Consider the following 21976-nt stretch of genomic DNA (forward strand, 5'->3'; position numbering starts at 1 on the left):
GGCTATTCAAGGGTTATCGGCGTCTCCCGCAGTGGGCCATCCGCTGAGCACCGACCAGGGGGGTGAGTTCGGGTTCTTCTGCTAGGCCTTTCCCTCTGCGGGGTCAATCAGCTCTCTGCTACAGAATTTGGCTTCATTCAGGTCGGCCACGCGATGTTATCGCGATCTGGTCCGGCAGGGCGCACCTTCGCCGTGATGGCCCTTCGGCTCCTCGGCGGTGTACTGGGGGGGTCCTAGGAGTGCACCGATTATGGGATCTTTTCTGGCCCAGCTGGGGGGTCGCGCCGTCAGGTTCGACCGCTCAGGGGTTCACAGCTTGAGTGGATAATTGCCCGCTGCACGGCCCCCTTTCCCTTGTCCTCCGGCGGCGCCCGCTAGTCGGGGGCTGACTGCTTATGGAGCCCCACCCACGGTATTTGGTCGAGCTAGTGCTAAATGTCCGCTTCTCGGGTCCCAGTTTCAATCCTGGGACAGCTGCAGTGAGTCCAGTCGAGGCCCCCCGCTAAGAGCTGTCCATGGGTGGGCAGGTGTAGAACCCTCCCCAAGCGGGGCCCCCCCCCCCGGGCCTCTCCCCCTGGGGTACTAGCTCAGTCCGCCGGGCAAGTTTGGTCCTTGGCCGCACTCGTGGAGGCCGCTGATCTTCCCCAGATGATCCTCTCCCTCGGGCCCCACTCCAGCTGCAGCACAGTCCCAGCCACCCTTGGGTTGTTCCTCGCGGCAGGCACAGGTCACCTGACCCTGGGATTGCTCGTGGTAATCTTCACTTCTCCTCAGGGGCCAGACATTGTGGATTCTCGCTGCGTAGGCAGGTAGGCGGGGCCTCCAGTCGCCTCCCGATGCACATAGGGACGCTAGGCCCCAAAGCCAGGGTGTAAATTGCAGCCCACTGGTGGGGGAGGGCCTCCACAGGGTTGCCCGCGCGCAGGGTGCTGCGTTGGTCGCTCCGGATTTGGGGGGCCGGTGACTCGCTAGACGGCCTCAGTTCTTAACCCGGCTCCTTTCGGTTTTGTCTCAACCGGTCAGCCCAATGACGGGGTCGGAGCTGCACTCACCGATAAGGTAGGCCCCTAAGCCGGGGCGTAGGTTACAGCTTCTTGGGTGAGGTGGAGTCTTTCAGCAGCCGCCCGCCCCCAGCGTCGCTTGCCCAGTAGTCAGGGCCGGTGGGTTGTTAGTCGGCCACCGCTTGTCGTTGGGCCTCCTATGGACCTGCTTCCTGCGTCCAGCCGGGCTTTGGGGCCGGAGTCGCGCCCATTGGGACAGCAGGCCCCAGAGCCGGGGCGTAGATTTTCGATCTCCTGGGTGGGGCGGAGCCTCCCTGGGACTGCTCGCGGTCTGCGCTCTCCGCCGGTCGCACCGCGGGCAGGGGCCAGCAGCGTGTCAGACGATACCGGCCTCTACCTCGGCAACCCACCGTTCCGCCACTTCAGCTCAGCCGGGCACCGGGGACGGAGCCGCTGCTATACCTCGGCGGCCGCTTCCGTGGATGCCGCCATCTTGTGCTCTGGCGTCCCGGGCCCCTCACAGTTAGTTACGCCCGCTGCAGGGGATTCGCCGGCTCGTTGCTCGAACCGGAGCAGGCCCAGGTGTTGTACGCGGGATTTACCCGATTTTCGCGGGGATCCCGGATCTTGGACAGGATTACTAGCGGATCTCTGGGCGGAGGGTCGGGAGCCTCGCTAGGCTGCGACCGTCTTCATCGGCTGCTAGCCACGCCCCTCCTTCTTGCAATCTTCTGTTTATACGCTTCAGGTGCGCTATGTTGCGTGTGGAATGCATTTCATTCATTACACGCCATCTTTTGAGTATACGCTTGAGGCGCGGTGTCTTGCATGTGGGCTGCATTTTGTTACTAGCAACATTGTGCTCTGCTATCTTGTTACTATACATTGTCATTACTATACGTTGTTGTCTTGCGAGTGGGCTGCATTTTGTTATTTAAAATATTGTTATTACACGCTAGAGGCGTGTGGGGCTTGCTACGATATTTTTTTAACTTTTCTTGCGATGTTGCGAATGGGATGCATTTATAATTATTAGCGTGACTAAACAATGTGGTTATACTTGCATGAAAACATCTGTTCTGTTCAAGTTTAGGAGATTGGCTGCGTACAACATCGGGAGTTTAGAATGGTATTTATTTCAACATTCTGCGCTGTGGTTAGTGGATCTCACAAGCTTCAAAGAGACCAGCCTGCCCTTGGGTTGGTTGGTGTATTTGACTGTGTTCAGAGTTATCACCCTGCCCTGCGGGTGGTGTTATTTGCTCGCCCACTCCTATTTTTTTTTTGCATTCCGGTACTCTAAGTGAGAATGGAACCCACAAGAGGCTGCATGTAAAGCAACGCACAGGGTTGAGTGTGCATCTTAAGCCTGGCGAGGGGCATGTTGAACCCTTGGGCTTGTGGGCAGCAAAGCGCTGAGATGCTTCCTCCTCCCAGTTGTTCCCGACATCTTCAGTGTTTCTTGTCCCCCGGGGTGGGGCAGTTAGCTTGAAAAGTGCGCCTTAAGTGGACGGCAGACAAAACCCTTTATATTTCGAAGACAAGTCGCGAACGCGGACTCACGAGAGCCATTGTACATAACAAGCATTAAAAATGCAATAGGTCTCACCTTTTATTAAGTTAAAGCCATTTACTTTGCATTACAATGCGTTTAGCAAAGCAAATGGCTTTCATGTAATCAAAGGCGAGACCTGTTGCATTTTCAATGCTTGTTTTAGTGTGCCGCTGCCCGCAGCGCGGCAATAATTCTCTTGGTGCCTGCCCTCCATACAGTGTGTGCGCTGGCGTTCACTGGAGAGTGAGGTGGGTCGCTGAGTCATGGCAGAGGGCATGACCCTGTGCCCATGCGAGCACAGGAAGCGGAGCTTTATCGTCTCCCCGGATCCTTAATGTGTCACCTGTTCGGCACTCGGGGGCGACAGCATTATGATGAAAAATGAATTTTATTTTTATAAACCAAGCACGAGCTAGGAGAATGAGAGCTTCGAAGTCCAAATCCGTAGAATCATGCACTGGGAGTGCTGGGAAGGCGCTGGGACCAGCCCTTCTGACTGTCGAGAAGCAGAGCGAAAGCAGGTTGGAACTCTGCTTGCAGATAGAACTCCTCGAGGCGACCTGACGTTTTAGGAAACTGAAAAGGTCAGGACTAGAACATGAATACTCGCTAGCATTTGCCAAGGGGCCAAAACGTTTGGCCTGTCATGTGACCGAGGGACGCATTGATTCTCGCAGGGTGGCAGGTTTGTGGGGCAATGTAAGGTGAGCATAGGGTAGGAGAATTGTGTGCATGTAAAGGCTGAATTGCACATTATAAATCCAGAAAACCTGCGATTAATCCCGAGAATGCATTGAAGCTTAATAAAGCCATCTGAGCAGTTGCGGTGAAATGTGACAGTGGTAATACAATCGAGGTAGGCGAGAAACTGGGATACAGAGATTTGTGTGCCCACCACACAATGCCATACAATTTCACTCAGCACCACACAATTCCGCTCCATTCCACACAGTTGCACTCCACGCCACATGGTACCACTCCACGCCACATGGTACCAGTCCTCTACAATGCCACACAATCCTGTTCCACTCCAGACAATTCCACTCTACTCCACACAATTTCACTGCACACAGTCATTCAATTCCACAAAATATCACACAGTTCCACACCGCATAATTCCACTCCTTGCTGCACAGTCCAACAAAGATCCACTCGGTGCAATGCCCCACACTTCCACTTAATGCCACTCCACTAAATTCCACACCATGCCACAAAATGCTATACAGTTCCACACAACACAATTCCACGCCACACGGTCACACAATTCCACTCCGCTCCATGCAGCACAATTCTTTTCCACTCCACATAATTACACTCCACACAGTGCCACACAATTTCACTCCATTCCACACAGTTCCACTACACACAATGACACTCCTCTACACACAATCCACTCTACAAAATGACGTTCCTCTCCTCACAATTCCACTCAACTCCAGGACACAATGCCTTACAATTCCACTCCACAGAGTGCCACACAATTCCTCTTCATGCCACACAGTTCTACTCCACTCACACAATGTCACATGATTCCACTCTGTGCCGCACAGTGCAGCTCCTCTCCACACCAGTCTGTCAGTGCCACACAGTTCCTCTTCACATCACACAATGCATTACAGTTTCACTCCACTTAATGCAGCTATGTTCCACTCAACGCTCACAATTGCATGCCCCACAGTGCCCCTCCACCCCCCAGAGAGCCCCTTCAGGCCCCATAGTGCCACTCCATACCACAGAGTACTACTCCACGCTGCACAATGCCTTTCCATGCCACACAATGTGACTCCACACAATGCAACCAGCATCAACTCTGTAGCAGTCCACACCATACAATGCCACTCCACGTCTTGCCACACAATGCCCCTCTACACAGTGCTACTCCACTCAATGCCATTCACTTTGTGGCACTCCACTCAATTGTAATTATATAGTACTTACTACCCCAGGCAAGACATTGAAGTGGTTTGGGGCATGCTTCTCCACGCAATGCCACTTCACACTACGCAATGCCGCGCCACACAGCGGTACTCCACTCAATACTATTCCACGCTATATAGAATCACTCTATTCCACGCAGTGCCACACCTCAGTGTCATTTGAAAATAACCTAGGCAATTAACAATAAGCTTGTAAACTATAATCAAGGAGAGGCAATGAAAGAAATGACATTCAACTCTGTCATCAGCTCCTTGAATCGCTTGACAGGATGATTCCAATGCGCAAGGTGAAGGATAAACCGCAAAAAGTCACTCCCTGGTTTTCCAGTGACCTTCTTCAGCAGAGACTTCATTGTAAACAGGCGGAACGGGTCTGGAGAAGACACTATTCCGAAACAGATAGATTGGTCTATAAAAAAAACCTCCAGGAGTATAAAACTCAGATCAGGTTGGCTAAAGCTAAGTTTCTCGAGGCCACTTTGGCTAAAGCTGGAAACAAGTCACAAACCTTGTTTAAGTTGGTTAAAAATCTTTCCAACCCAGCTTGTGTTACACCTGCTATCCCGGCCTCGCAGGAACTATGCAACTCATTAGCCTCGGCTTTTGAGGAAAAAATTAATACCATCTTGGCGGGTCTTTCTGCCCCCAACTTGTCTAGCCACCCTGATTCCTGCCCCTTGGAACTAGTCAGCGGAGTAGCTCGGGAGGTGACTATGGAGGTAGCAGTACAACCACGGCTGACCTGTTTTCCTACTCCTTCCCTGGAGGATTTCTGTCTGTTGGCGAATGGTGTCATCCGGCTCCCCGTTAGACCCCTTGCCACACAAGGTTTGGAAGGTTTTCCAGGTAGAACTCTTCCCTCCGCTTCATTCCATCTGCTGCCAGTCTTTGACCACGACCATGGTCCCAGATAGCTGGAAACTAGCGGTGATTTCCCCACTGCTAAAAAAAGTCACCTTGGACCCTTTATGTCCGACCAACTATAGGCCTATTTCACTCTTGCCTTTCTCAATAAAAATCTTAGAGAAATTGGTCACTAGGGTCCTGTCCAGCTTCCCTGAATCCAACGATCTGTTGGACGTGGCCCAATTTGGCTTTAGGCCAGCCCACGGTACAGAGTCTGCCTTGGTGGCTGTTTTGGATGACCTGCGTTCGCGTGTCGACATGGGAGGAGCAGCGTTTTTGGTGCTGCTTGACATGTCGGCCGCGTTCGACACGGTCGACCATGCGGTTCTACTGGGTAGGCTCCGGGAGTCCGGGGTAACTGGTTTAGCCTTGGACTGGCTGGCATCGTACCTCTGTAACAGGCGGCAATCTGTGGCTATGCCCCCGTTTCGTTCGGTGGTGAGAGATGTAAGACAGGGAGTACCGCAGGGCTCTGCAATCAGCCCGATCCTTTTCAACTTATACCTTCGCCCTCTAATAAGTCTGATTAAGTCATTCGGCATGTCTGTCATCAACTATGCCGATGACACTCAGCTTATTATTTCCATCGAGGGTAGGGATGCAGTCTCCCTAGAATCCTTTCACCACTGTATGTCGGCAGCCGCGGATTGGTTGCGTCAGAACTCGTTACAGTTTAACGGGGCAAAAACTGAAGTTCTCTATTGTTCGGCAGATCGTATGCCTCGCTCTCTGCCAGAGGGTCTTTGGCCTTCTTCCACCTTGGGCACTGTCACAGCGGCAGACTCAGTCCGTAACCTAGGTGTCCTGCTCGGGCCTAGTCTCCAGCTGGACGCCTTCGTTAATAAAACCACGGCGACCTGCATGCTGCTGTTACGCTGAACTTTATTTGCTAATTCCACGGAACTAATAAAAAAGCATTAACTTTTTATGTCATTTCTTTCATTGCCTCTCCTTGATTATAGTTTACAAGCTTATTGTTAATTGCCTAGGTTGTTATTTTCAAATGTTATATCCCTGACCTAGGAATTATCTGTAATTGGTCAATCAGGGGGTCCTTGCTGTTCTCATACACCTCAGTGTCATTCCACTCCACACCTTACACTCCTTGCCTTACAATGCCACTGCACACCTCACTACATAACGCCACACAGACACTCCACTCCATTCCATTCCATTCCACTCCTCCAAAGCTAACAGACCGCACCTAGGCAAAAACTATTGCCTTTGCTTGTTTTTCTATGGTTGCTGTTGAGTCTTTGGCTTATTTTAGTACTGACAGTGGATACTTTTAAGGTTTGTCAGACATTTGAGTTTTAAAGGGTTTCTTGATAACTATATCTCTTTATGTACATCTGACTGTCTTATATTTTCTGGATGTAATGCGGGATTGGATTGTTGGGATTTACTAGTGTCCATTAGGAGTGGACTACACATTGTGCTCTGGTATGTATTTGCACGGACCAGGGCTGTAAGGGATACAAATGCACACATCTTTACTTTTTGTGCATCTTATCTCCCATTTTGTGTGTGTGGGGGGGGGGGGGAGCGTTTATATAAATCAAGTGCCACAGCACAAATGTTGTTTGCACTGGGCTGTTTTTTTGTTGCTTTCAGTGATTGTGCCTGGTCCTAAATCACAGGGCCAAAGCTCCAAACACTTGCTCTCAAGCCAGGGCTGGTTACCAGTATAAAGGTAACTCGCCAATATATTGTACAACAGGTCATGTATTGTGTCACAGTTGAGTCATTTCAAACTCTGATTTAAACTTCAAAGAATGACTGGATCATCTACAGTCCTTAATCAAGATTTGTTTTATGACGCGCGCTTCCTTATAAAATGTCTTAAGCTCAGTGTTGTTGGACAGCCCCTGTAGGTCCTGCAGCAGTATCTTTACTAGAATCAGGCCAGGACCTTGACTTTCCTATTTCAAAGTACTGATTCTTTTCTTTTTCAGCCCTTCAGTCGTAGATTCAGTTTTGGATCCGTCCCCTGAATAGTGATCCACTTTGGGCCACGCCTTTGCTGTTGGACAGTTGGTATCGCAGCTTCCTCTAGAATGTCCGGCTTTAGAGAGGCATTAATGGTGCACGACTGATTGTGAGACATGCAGCACCTCCCAGCTACAAACCAGGCTAAAATCATAACCAGTGTGCTTGATGGTTGGTATTGGGTTCTTGTGGTGATATGCCATGTTTGGTTTTTAGCAGGCAGGTTTGTGTGCGTTGCTAGTTATCCGGTCATTGGTATCCTCTGCCCAGAGGCCATTGTTCCTGGATTACTGTGGTTTATTCAGGTGGTGTTTGTAGGCATAAGCTGTGTAGCAGTGGGTTTGGAGGGAGGAGGGTTTCTCCTGCCGACACTCCCAGAAAAGCACAACTTGTTCATTCTCTTAGCTAATGGTAGAATCATGATTCCAGCATTTACAGACAGATCCCTGGATGTAACTGTGGTTCTTTGCAACCTCTAAAAGCCTGACCTGAGCCGATCTTTGGGTATAGTGGCTGGCATGCCTTATCCTGTTTACTTCCTTGATTTATAAATATTTATCCCTGCGGATTATTGTACTTTATATTGTTTAGAAATGGTTTATAAGTGGTCCAAGATTGATGGGCAGAAAAAAAATTCTCCAAATTGTTTAGTTGTCGTTTGACCTAGCGGCATGGTGTGTTACCACAATCCTGAAAGCTCTAGACCAATCTGACAAAGTTTCTGATTTATGTACAGGTGGTAGCACTTCCTCATAAGTATTTTTGGACTGTTTAGCACCACCACATTTCATTTCCTTGGTAACTGATATAGAAGCTATAAGGGTGCCCTTTTCATACAAGGCTTCTGAATGTTCCCTCATTTTTTATTTAATAAGTAATGACAAAGGAAAGTGTGGGCATATTTTTCACATGAGCTTTTTTTATATGGCGTTTTAGATTCCGAATGGAATTTCCCGTTGCATGCCTTTTATATAGGTACAATTCATGTTGCCCTTATATAGGCATAGAAATCAAGCCCTTATTTAGGCATAGCCCATGCTACCCAAATACAGGCATGGCTACTTCCATCCATTCACCAAACGTCACAACAATTCCTTGGAAAGTAGCTTAAGCTGTTAGGGACTTCCCCTGGCTGGAATATTGGTTTCTCCAAGAACTGTGTTACTTTACAATGAAGAACTATTCCCTAGGGGTTCATTCATGGCGTTCATATGCCCGACTTTACGTCAATAGTGGCATTCCTAAACCCCTTCAAAAGTATAAATATACCTTCACTTGCTATGGCAAAGCACGGTGGTTCGGTACAGTTTGACGACTTACTTGCCCGACGCAGCTCGCTACAGCAAGTGCCGAAGGAAGCCGACTCTCCAGCTGACCCACTGATCAGGAAGCTGCCCTCATCTGCAGAGAGAAATCCAGCTCTAGTGTTTCTGACTCCCCTTGTGGGGTGTTGGGAAATCAAACCTTTGGTAGATTCATGGCAAAACTAAACCTATGCTAAAGACCATACTTACTACTTTCCTCGTACTAGACTTAGGTTGGGTACCTTGGGGTAGGCGTATTTTAGAAGCACCAGTTGAGTATTTTAGCCTATGTTATTTATGTATGTATTTTTATATGGCTTAGAAACCATACAATGCTCTTACAGTATTATTTCATATTACTGTTTACGCTGTATGCATTATACTTTGCAGTCTGCCTAACGATTGTAGCAGTTCACCTCTCTTGCATGAGAAAGAAGACTGTTCAATAAACCCTTTTATTGAAAACGCCCGTCTCACTATTTCTCTGCAACTCTGTAGAAACGAAGCATGCACGATTGAGTGAGTGAAATACTTATCTATTGTTTCCACAACTCTGAAGATAGTTATTCCAGTCCTAGGGAAACAAAGTTGTCATGTCTATGCGGTTGTCAGAAACAAATCCCTTCTTGTGTATTCGAGAAAGTTTCTAGTGATCTCTGAGCTAGCTGGCACTCACAAATAAGTTTAGTATATTCGATAGAGACCTACTGACCTAAGTCTTACATCATATCTATAGGATATATTATTCCAATGCGCAGAGCCTATTGGGAATATAGGAACTACACTACAGCTTAGATTGAACCATATTTAGGACTTGGTTAGAACAAGGTGATGGTCACATAGGGTTTCTTCTGTAAAACTGTGGAATCTTACAAGTATTTACTTTAGTTTTTCACTTTGCTTTAGGTCTTAAACATTTAAGACTGTCTAAAAACATTCCTAGGTAAAGCCCATTTGAAGTGACCTTTATAAGATCTGCTTATGCTACTTCACTTAACCTAGTTTCAAATTTCTATTGCAGGTTTCCTTGCTCTGTACTCTGGGCTGACACCGACTGTGATCCGAGCGTTTCCGTCTAATGGTGCTCTCTTTCTGGCCTATGAAATGACCAGAAAAGCATTAATGAACCAGGCCTCTAACACCAGTTGAGGTCCTAAGGCTGTGGGAACCATAGTGCAAGAAATAAAGCCTTTTAAAAGAGCTTGGAGCAGTTTACCACAGACTGTGGGGCAGAGTAGATATCTGAACTCTGTGGCTGATTCAGAGCAGCCATCTTACCCGTCTGTGCCACACCAGGATGAAGAGCCGGGGAGTTTCTGACCACCAGGGGCACAATAGTCATTGTACCGCCACCTCTTACTTAAGAAGCATTGGTTGTTTGCGCACTAATACCAGAGGATGGTTCCAACAAGACTTTGGCAGAGCCCAGCAAAAGCGCGCTCCTTGGATTTATTGCAGACTTTCTGCCTACGTGGAACCTATGCTTTTTCTGACTGAGGCATATGGTGGCGAAAAGGCAGATCTACTCTGCAGAAGAATGTCCATTTGTCTCTCAGAGCTATTGAAGAGAAGCAGAGGCTCCTTCTTATGGTGGTCCTGCTGTCCTATCATTAAACATGTTGAAACTCAAAAGTCGATGAAGGGTTTGTTTTTGAGGGGTTTGATGCATTAATTGACTTGCCAAAGAATGACCATTCCCAAACCTTGTATAAAATAGATCTTGTATTGCAAAAAGCTCTCTCTCTCTCTCTGTGACTCCTCCATCTCTTACTTTCCAAATGCCCTCACATAGATAGAGAAAATACCCCTTTAACTCTGAGTGCCGAATCCTCGACTGGGCCAGGTAACTTCACAAGCTGGGAGTCCCGGGTTGCAGGCAACCCCTACGTCTAGTGGCAGTAGCCCAATGAAACTTTGCAGAGGGAGAGACTTGAAGACCCTGGCTCTGAGAGTCCCCATCAAACACTCCTGGCTTTCCTGCTGGAGCTTTGCATGGAGAGTAGGCCTGTTTCTAGCTCTCCATTCCCAAAATATATATAGACTGACTGCTTTGCCTTAGTAATCTCAGGTACAACTCCTGATGTGCACCATGGTGAGGGGGCACCAACTGTGAGACAATCCTGGATTTCTCCAAAGGTAATCCTGGTGAACATCAGCTGTGCAGCAGCCCTAAAAGGAGGGGGCACTCTCTATCACTGATCTCTATCAATATGCATGTGTCCAAATATGTGGTAGACCTTATTCTTTTTGTTCCTGCTCAGTCCATATTCAGATCTCATCATAGTACTGAATCGGCATTATTGGCAGCTAAAATGAACTCGGAGTGATCCTTGATCAGGGCAGGCCTGCCGCCTTGGTCTTACTGAATCTCTCTACGGTTGTTGTTACTTCCTTGTATCACATTACTGGACTAAATGAATTAATAGAAACCGCTTACATTTGTTAAATCATGTCTTAAAAAGAGTCCAATGTGTAGTATGGCCTCCCTATAAATGATCCCCCCACTCCCCTTTTCCTTCTCTTGCGGGTTACTACAGGGTTCATCACTCAGCCCTGCTCTTTTTAGAATGTATGTATCTGCATGAGTCAATCTAGTTACAGCTTATGTCTTGTGGTTGTATGTGGATGACACCCAAATTGTAGTATCAATATTCTATAATGAAGAGGATCCTAAGGAAAAATTCACTGCTTGCATGATCGAGGTAGCTGATTGGATGCAGATAAACTGCTTGAAACTTAAGTGGGAGAAAAATGAGATTCTGTGGTTGATAATCAGTTGCCATCTTGGTCTTCATTATGGTGGCCGGAACAACTTTGAGAAACTCCAACTCAAATAACATATGCCAGAGATCTGGGAATTCTATGGGACAAGCGGCTGTCTTTTACCACACATATTCATGAAGATGTATCCACCTGTTACTTAATTTGGCACGTTATATGAAACATTTACCCTGCTCCCGACTACTTCTAAGAAGACTGTAGTACAAGCCTTGATAACCTGCAGGTTGGATTACAGTAATGTCCTGTTTAGATCTGTCTTAATGTATTTTACTGCAGCTCCAAATCATTCAAAATATGACTGCAGGAATGATCTCATGCCTGAGAAAGATCACATTGGCATCCCCCCCATTTGAAAACACCTCAATGGCTTTCAGTGAAATTAAGAATATGATTTAATATGTTAAGATTTACTCACAGAGTAATATAATCTACCACCAACATATCTGTTTCGAAATTCAGAAATACATCCCCAGGAGATGCCTCCACTCAGAAAATAAATGCTTAGCTGAGATACCAGTGAAATATACCAGTCAGGGTGGTAGATCTTTTTCCTTTATGGCACCCTGTCTCTGGAAGGCACTTCCATTTGCTCTTAGAAAAAATTATAATCCTAACTCTTTTCAGAAACCGCTCAAGACATGGCTTTTCAAAGTAACTAAATCTTTTCAGTGTTCAGATTTCTTGTTTCAGAAGAGTCTTAGTGCCGGGACATTCTAGGGCAGCCCTCACGCTTTAAGTCTCATTTCATTCATGGGATTTTCATTAATAATTTAAACGCGTATCCACACCACATGCAGCATCCTGCAACACTTTTACTGGAGAAAGAAAATCTCCAATTAAAAGGCCAATATGTGGCGTTTTCTTTTTCATACTTTCTTTTAATAAGTGTCTATAATAAATACTAGAAACCCATTAGACTATCACTAATGGTTTTCAAAACAAATCTAGCTATTCTGACTAGTCCCTCTTCCATTTTTCCAAGTTTAATCCTAAAAAATGAAATGACCTTGTTTCCAAAGGTGTGCACCCTCATGTAAAGGACATGAATTGCTGCAAGCCCAGCAAAGTGCACAGTGACACTTAGCCCAGTTCTAGTTTGCAGCTATGTGAGCAAAAACCCTTAACAAGGACTTTTAACCTTTTTTTGTTTCAAAAAATTATTTCAGGATTTTTTTGAGGGTTTCTTCACTCGGCATGCCTTAACTTTCTAATTTCGAATAATGCATTCTTTTCTTTGGGCTGTATGTATACTCCCTCCTGCACCCCGGCCACCACAGTTAATGTACCTGTAAAAAAAATGTTAACTTAGAAAAGTATTTTTTTTATAAATCGGTTTTATTTTTAACAAGCTTTAATATCAAGCGCTTACATCTGCATTATGCAGCACGTTTGTCGCATAAGAATAAAACAGGACAGTACAGACACACATGACATGTTTACATTTAAGCCAATCAGAAGTGTCTACAGTTATGGTACATAACATCTAAAGCATCTAGCTAAAGACCCCATATTCTGGCATGCTTCAGATGAACAAACTCTTCACGAATAGTCTTCTAGTCTTAATTTGTTCTTCACCATAGCTGCCTGGTCTAAGCACTAATCTCCTGAACATATTTTTGTGCTTGAATTTGTATTAATCTAACAGTATAGAACGAGTAAAAGAACATTTCTTCTGTTTCGCCATCTACAGTCCTCGCGTCTTTTGGGATCAAGCTGTTCCTTTAGTTTGTAATATTTAATTACATTCATTTTTCATGTCTCCCCTAGTTCAGAATGTTTTTATTAGTTTTTGAAAAGTAAACAATTAAGTCATTCATATAAGAAACCGCTGCATTCAAAACATCCAGATATTGCTATTGCAGTTGGTTGTACAGTGATATACTCAAATAGAAAGTTGACTGAAGGAAAAAGGTGTAGGAAAATAGGCAAGGTGAGATGAAAGACCGAAAACAGATGTTCTCTTCCAGGGGATACTCATTAAAGTCATAAGCACTGAATAATCTCCGCCCATGAGCGGGAACCCGGAACATATAACAAAATACATATATATGTGTAAATATATAATAAAAGTACATAGTACTACACAAATTATACACATATACATGTATACACTAATAATATGCAGCCCAACCATAACTTATAGGCTAATAAAGCCATAATTACATATTTTCTGCAGAATGAAAATAAACCATAGAAAACAATGCAATAAAAGGGCATGAGCCTGAAATGCATTCCACAGACAGAAAACACCTTTTATTTTCATCAAAGAAACTGTAATAAAAGGCAATTAGCCTATATAGGCTGCATAAAGAAATAACATCCCTGTACAGAAAATCAGACTGGCACCTCGGGCCTCAGAGAATCTGAGCACTTTGCCTTTAAGGCCTCCAGGGGGAGCATTGCTCTCATCATGCCCCACAGGTGAGAGTTAGGTCAGTTCTTTTTTCCGGCTTGTTCTGTGAGGAACCTGGATCTTGAGCTGCTGAATTTTGATTGTTTTTCAGTCACAATTTAGATTTTTCCTGTCTTATTTGACAGTTTTTGTTACTGGGGGTAATATTCTATCTTTTCTGACTAATTCTTCTAGAATTTTTAGTCAGTCATGCCACCTTTATTCTATAATTGTCCTTCCTGTGGGAAGATGTCAAAAACAGATCCCCATTCTGTTTGTGTGGTTTGTCTACCTTCCACACATGATGTGGAAAAATGTTATCATTGCCTCCAGCTTTCCAGAAGAACTGTAAAGGAAAGAGAGAAGATTTGGCTGTTAAGACTTCTGGAGAGGGAAAGGCAGCATGAAAAGGGGGCAAGAAGTGTGATGTAATCTGGAAGACCCCCCTCTTCGTCAAAACGTCGAAGGTCTGCTTCTCCTGAAGGTAAAAGCAAGAAAAAACGACATCAGGAAGCGTCGACGTCGAAAAAAGTGAGTTCGACGTCGAGACCAGTGGAGAGAGGTACATCGATGTCGAGGTCGTCGCCGTTAAGACAAGTCGGTGTCGAAGCGGAGGTCGAGGTCACCATTGAGAAGCTTGTTGATGTTGAGGCGGTTGGTGTCGATTGCTGTGAGGACGACGTCGAGAGTGACATGTCCTGTATCCTGCAGACGCGGTCGCTCCCCACGCTGCTCCCTGCCCTGCCTGCCTTGCAGCCTGGTATCGTAGCGCATCGCTGTGGCTCTTGCTGTATTAATCTGCTCATTTGATTTGCTGGACACAGTAGCGCTAGACTGCCTTAATTGCCTTTCATTTTATTCATAGTCATATCGTTGCGCTAGACTGCCTTAATTGTCTTTCATTTGATTCATAGTGATATCGTAGCGCCAGACTGCCTTGACTGCCTGTTTTATTTTTTATTCATTCAGACATCGTGTGGCTAGATTGTCAAAGTGCGCTGTTAGTACAACTTCATTTGCCTGCCTGTAGATTTGAAGGTGCGCCTGACTATACCGGTGCCACTGCCATTTGCTTCGCATTGGCTCACTATTTCGTTTTAGGCTGCCTGCCATTTTGTTTTGTTGTTGTTGTTGTTGTGTGCCTCCATGCCCGGGTCTCCGCCCCGCTCCCGCCTCCCAGCTGATCCCCCCTAGCCCCTCCCCTTCCACTATCCACATATGACAGATGCACCTGCGCGCAGCAGTCGCGCCCTATGCGCGCCGAAGGTGCGCCAAAGGTAAGCCCGTCTACGCCCGTCCGCGCCTGGACCGCGCCCAGCGCCAGACCCCCTGGTCCTCACAAAACACCCTCCACCCGCATAACGTACGACGCCACCTTCATCCTTACCCTCAACCCCGGACGCACACCACAATGCTGCACAGCTACCCCAGGATACACCCATGGACCATTCGCCTGCCACTCCTGCAAGTTCGCCTGCATCAGAACCCACACCAAACCCACTTCCCCCAAACACAGATCCGACTCTAACCACCTGAAATGCATCCTGCTGAACACCCGCTCGGTGCACAGACACGCCACTGAACTCTGGGATCTACTCGACACTACATCGCCGGACGTCGCCTTCCTTACTGAAACATGGATGAACGCCTCATCAGCACCCGACATCGCCATAGCCATCCCGGACAATTACAAGATCATCCGAAAAGACCGCACCGTCCAAACAGGAGGAGGCATAGCCATCGTCCACAAGAACACCATCCGAATCACGACCAGCTCCGACGACAACCTCGCGGCCGCCGAACACCTTCACTTCCAGATCCACACAGACCCCAGGACCACACTGAGAGGCACCCTCATCTACAGACCACCAGGAACCTGCACACAATTCAACGAAGACATCACTGACTTCATCAGCCCACATGCCCTCACTTCCGAGAACTACATCCTACTGGGAGACCTCAACTTCCACCTAGAAAAGAAAAATGACAGCAACACCACCACCCTTCTGGACAACCTGGCCAATCTCGGACTCAAACAACTTGTCGACTCCCCCACCCACTTAGCCGGACACACGCTCAACCCTATCTTCACCTCCAGCAAATACATCTCCTTCGATCACACCTCAGCTCTTCATTGGACGGACCACAGCTGCGTCCACATCAGCTACAAAAAGACCACGACCCACAACCCCCCACAACCTATTCCTCGAAGAAACTGGAATAAAATGACCACCGACCAACTCACCACATCGCTTAACCAAAACCCTCCTGCCATTTCATCGGACCCAAACCAAGCCGCCACAAAACTCCCACAATGGATCACCCACAGCGCTGACGAACTAGCACCCTTGAAAAACCACCAAATCAAACAAGGTAGCAAAAAGGCCCCATGGTTCAACGATGACCGTAACAAATCCAAGAAGCTCTGTCGTACCCTCGAGAAAGCCTGGAGAAAAAACCCAACCACTGACGACCTGACCACCTTCAAGGACGCCACCCGCAAACACCACCAATTGATCCGATCCACCAAGAAATCAGCATTCAAGGTTCGACTCGACAACAACGCCCACAACAGCAAGGAACTATTCAACATCGTCAAAGAATTTACCAACCCCACCGCCGGCCCCAACGACATTACTCCCTCCCAAGACCTATGCGACTCTCTATCCTCTTTCTTCTACAACAAAATCGCCGACATACATAACAGCTTTGAAAACCAGTCCGAAGAACAGTCCACTCCACCCACATCCAAACCAAAACAACACTCTCACAACCTTTGCGCCTGGAACCCAATGACTACTGAAGACACCATCCGTCTGATGAACTCCATCCACTCAGGTTCCCCAAACGACCCATGTCCCCACCACATCTTCAACAAAGCAGACTCCATCATCGCACCCCATCTCCACGATGTCATCAACTGTTCCTTCAACTCGGGTACCTTCCCGGAAAGCTGGAAACATGCCAAACTCAGCGCCCTTCTGAAGAAACCCACAGCAGACCCCTCTGAACTTAAGAACTACCGCCCCATCTCACTCCTCCCATTCCCTGCCAAAGTCATTGAGAAAGCCGTCAACAATCAGCTCGCCGCCTTCCTCGAATCCAACAATTCCCTCGACTCCTCACAGTCCGGATTCCGAGCCAAACACAGCACCGAAACGCCCTCATCGCAGCTACAGACGACATCCGAACGCTACTGGACCACGGAGAAACAGCTGCCCTTATCCTACTTGACCTCTCCGCCGCCTTCGACACAGTCTGTCATAGCACCCTCATACAACGCCTCAGCAACGTCGGAATACAAGGAAAAGCTTTGTACTGGATCATCTCGTTCCTCGCCGGAAGAACCCAGAGAGTCCGCCTCCCCCCATTCAAATCAAAGGCCACCAAAGTCATCTGCGGCGTACCACAAGGATCATCTCTCAGTCCCACCCTCTTCAACGTTTACATGAGCCCCCTCGCATCCATCACGCGACAACACAACCTCAACATCATCTCCTACGCAGACGACACCCAGCTGATCCTCTCCCTCACCAAAGACCCAAACACCGCCAAAACCAATCTACACGAAGGAATGAAAGAAGTAGCCGAATGGATGAAGAACAGCCGTTTAAAACTAAACTCCGACAAAACGGAAGTCCTCATCTTAGGATCTTCCCCCTCTGCCTGGGACGACTCATGGTGGCCACCAGCCCTGGGTACAGCACCCATACCCACAGATCACGCACGTAACCTGGGCTTCATCCTAGACTCCTCCCTCTCAATGACCAGACAAGTCAATGCAGTCTCATCTTCATGCTTCAACATCCTACGCATGCTCAAAAAAATCTTCCGTTGGATCCCCACTGAAACAAGAAAGACAGTCACCCACGCACTGGTCACCAGCCGACTGGATTATGGAAATACCCTCTACGCCGGAACCACAGCCAAACTTCAGAAACAACTCCAACGCATCCAAAACGCCTCAGCCAGACTCATACTGGACATCCCCCGTCAAGCCCACATTTCCGGTCACCTGAAGGAACTCCACTGGCTCCCCGTCAACAAGAGAATAATGTTCCGCCTCCTCACCCACGCACACAAGGCCCTCTACGACCTAGGACCCGAATGCCTCAACACACGACTGTCCTTCTACAAACCCACCCGCCAATTAAGATCTTCCAGTCAAGCCCTCGCTGCAATTCCGCGCATCCACAGATCCACCATGGGAGGAAGATCCTTCTCCTATTTAGCGGCCAAAACCTGGAATTCTCTCCCCACTCACATTCGCCTTACTCAAAACCACCCCTCCTTCAGAAAGCAGCTAAAAACCTGGCTATTCGACAAATAATGCTCCCACCATGCCTTGAGACCCTCTGGGTGAGTAGTGCGCTATACAAATTCCAGAACTTGAACTTGAACTATCGACGTCGAGAGAGCGAGTGAGGTCGACGTCGAGAGGAAGAGTGAGGTCGACGTCGAGAGGTAGAGCTTCGACGTCGAGACCTGAAAAAAGAAGATCATGGTCGCCGTCGAGACATGGGTCGACGTCGAGACGTGGCTCGAGGCTTGACAGGGCTCTGTCAACGTCGAAGAAGCAATCGACGTCGAGGAAGTCTACATCAAGATTTCCGCCACCTGCCTCTCGGTCGGCGTCGAGACACTCTGGATCCGCCTCTCGGACCTCTCATGGGTCTTTGTCGAAGTCGGAGTCGGCGTCGAGGGCTTTGGCTGACCCTCCAAGGTCTACGTCGAAAGACCTGACGTCTAGGACATCTGTGAACAGGTCTTAATTAACCAGAACCTCTCCGCATAAAGAATCCTCTATTGTGGCACATTCAGGCTCTACGTCGAGGAATTCGACTTCAAGGGACAGGCAAGTGGTTTCTAGAAAGGCTCCTTCAAGATCTCCGCAGTCTGTTCAGAGTTCTTCAGCATCTTCTTCCTCAATGGGTCTTCAGATTGTGCATGTTACCCCGGAGGACTCTCCGGTGCGTAGAACACCTCCTGGAAACATGTCTCTAGATGGCTGGAAAGCTTACGCCATTGGAAGATGCAGCCAGGGCCTAAGGACAGGCCTCTTACTATGACCGCTTCAAGGGCACCGGCTGGTGTTTCCCCAAGAAGATCAAGGTCTCTAGTGCGGAGGCATTCTCATTCTAGGGAGTGAAGTAGGGCTCATCAGTCTGCTACTCCTAGGAGCAGACATAGATCTCCTGCCTCTTCCCGTTCGTCAAGATCGTCTTATAGGGACTATTCACCCACGATCTCATCAACACCACCTTCCAGGATATCTCCAATGGATGATCTGGGAACTTTCAATGAGGTATTATGCCGTGGGGCTAGCAAATTTAATATAACGATGGCAGTACCGCCTGTGAAGTCTTCTGTCATTTTTTAAATGCTACATCATAAGTCGTTTGCTAGACCTCTTCTTCCGTTGGTGCCTGGTTTGTTGGAACCGGCAATGAAGACCTTCTTGACGCCAGCTACGGTGGGCTCCGGTCCGTCAAGAAAAAGTATAAAGCACCAGAACTAGATCCTCTTTTCCTGCGTACAGATCCACCTCCTGATTCTCTAATAGTGGCGGCCGCCAGGAAGGCCCACTCAGCTACATCTGTCTCATCTGCTCCACCAGACAAAGACAGTAAAAACATGGACTCCTTGGGGCGGAGGATGTGTAACACAGCGGTATCAGTCATGAGAGTGGCCAGTGCGGCTGCTTTGCTGGGTCGCTATGATTGTCTCTTATGGGACTCTATGTCTACATTTGCGGAGAAAATACCTAAGGAAGATCAGAAGGATTTCCTTGAGATTGTGGGAGAAGGTGGTTTGGTTGCAAACCAGAGTATCAGTGCGGCGGCTGATTCTGCGGATCTTGCAGCGCATGGGTATGCCCACGGCATATGCTCCAGGAGGTCGGCATGGCTGCGCCTCAAGGGCCTTAAGCCAGATGCCCAAAGGAAAATATTTAATCTGCCATTCAATGGGTCAACATTATTTGGGTCTCATGCGGACGATGAGATGGCCAAAATGAAATCGAAGCTGGATACTCTAAAGGCGGTTGGCCTAGAGAAGAAGAAAGAGTTCCGTCGTCGTTTTCGCCCCTATGACAAGAGGTATTTTCAACAATGTGGGCAAATGTCCAACTGGTCGTCGCAAAACCAGGGGCAGTCTCAGCAGAGGTCGCAGTTTCAACAGCGCAGACCTGGGCGAGGCAGAGGAGGAAATAGACAGCAGTCCTCTGCGGCGAAACAACCTCAGAAGCAGTAAGAAAGAACTTCCTCCACAGCTGTGGTCCTCTCTGGTAGGAGGAAGCGTTTCTGTATACTTGGACAAGTGCAGAAAATTGACAAAGGACAGATGGGTCATCGGCATAATCCAAAATGGCTATCTCCTCAAATTCAAATCACCTCCTCCTGCAGTACTTCCAAAGAGAGTTTTTCAGCAAGATCGAAAGCTCCTACAAACAGAAGTAAACATCCTTTTGTGCAAAAAAGCCATAGAGGAAGTTCCTCTTTCACAGAGAAACCAAGGTCTGTACTCCCGCTTCTTCTTAGTGAGAAAGAAAGGTCCCAATGCAGAATTCAGACCTATACTGGATTTCAGGTAGTTGAACAGGTTTATTTGAAGGGAGAAATTTCGGATGTTAGCGCTTCATCAAATATTTTCCCAGTTACATCAGGGGGACTGGATGTGTTCCATCGATTTGAAGGATGCATATTTTCATGTTCCAATTTCAAAGAGGCATCGCAAATTTCTCAGATTTCAAGTGTCTGTTCATCACTACCAGTATGCAGTACTTCCGTTCGGACTAAAGTCAGTTCCCCGAACATTTTCAAAGTGTATGGTGGTGGTAGCTGCCTTCCTTCGGAGACAGAGGATTTTCATATATCCTTACTTAGACGATTGGCTCCTAAAAAGTTCGTCCCCATCTCTTCTGGAAGTTCATCTTTCAAGATGCCTTCACCTCATGCACAAATTGTGTCTTTAGGTCAATTAAAAAAAATCAATCATGAACCCAACTCAGCAAATTCACTATCTGGGAGCTCTTTTGGACGCAGAAAAGAAAACGTGTGTCCTTCGGAGGAGAGGTGGTTATTAATCAGGACAAAAAGTCAGCTTCTTGTTCAAACCACGTTCCCGACGGTTCGCCAAGTATCCTCTCTTCTGGGTTCGATGGCGTTGTGCATCTTCATTGTTCCAAACACAAGATTGCACATGCGTCCTCTGCAACAGTGTTTAGAGGATCAGTGGAAACAGAGGACAGGGTGCTGGGAGGATCGGATACTCCTTCATCAGTCTGCCAAAGACTCCATCCGGTGGTGGATGAAGAGGTCCCACTTAATGGTTTAGAAAGTAGGGGACCCCTATATAGAAAAAAATGCTAGTTATACATAGGGAAAAGAATCTAGTTTGGAAAGGCCTATAACTAGACCCGCAAATCAATTAGGTATATATTTAATAGCCCACTATGTACAGACTGTCATCAACTACACAAATACATATTTTTTCAGAATTTATTTATTTTTAAATATATTTTTATGATTATTGTAGATAGATATTTTAAATACACTTCAATACATTTCAATACATTTCATGATACATTGATATTATATTTAGAGTTTCTTAGTTAATACCACATTAATCTCCCAAGGTGGAGAAGGTGACCTGACTGGTGGATACACCTTTCGTAAACCTTCCAGAAAATCTTTCACTACAGGCATCCTAAAAAAGGAAGTCCGAGTAGGCGATTTCCTGTAAGCCGTGATCGCTGCAAGATGGACTTTAATAGAACTAAACTGCAGACCAGACCTCGCTAAATGTAACAAATAAGGTAGAATCACCTGTTCCTGACCATGTATAGGATTAAGGCCATTGCTCTCTCACCACAGAAAAAATCTTTTCCATTTAAAACCATATGACTTCCTTGTAGAAGGTCGCTTCGCCTCCTTAAGGATATGGATACACTCGGGATTCAACTGCAAGTGTCCATACTGGATGACTTCAGGAGCCATGCTCTGACTGGTGTCAGAACTTACTGTACGCTTTTCCTCCGACCCCATTGATACCAACGGTGATCAACAGGATGTACAAGATCAAGTCCAGGATGATTCTGATTGCCCCCGAGT

General features: G+C 47.2%; 1 protein-coding gene across 1 annotated transcript in view; it reads left to right on the forward strand.

The window, feature by feature from the left end:
• Positions 1 to 10411, forward strand: part of LOC144752236 (mitochondrial ornithine transporter 1-like) — a 196785-nt gene extending 186374 nt beyond the window's left edge. Inside the window, exon 7 of the mRNA XM_078640234.1 lies at positions 9714 to 10411. Coding sequence (XP_078496360.1) covers positions 9714 to 9841 — 128 coding nt within the window. The 3' untranslated portion in view covers positions 9842 to 10411. The remainder of the gene's footprint in view (positions 1 to 9713) is intronic.
• Positions 10412 to 21976: the final 11565 nt, after the last annotated feature.

Source organism: Lissotriton helveticus, chromosome 4_2 (assembly GCF_964261635.1).
Source record: "Lissotriton helveticus chromosome 4_2, aLisHel1.1, whole genome shotgun sequence".
Classification (NCBI taxonomy): domain Eukaryota; kingdom Metazoa; phylum Chordata; class Amphibia; order Caudata; family Salamandridae; genus Lissotriton; species Lissotriton helveticus.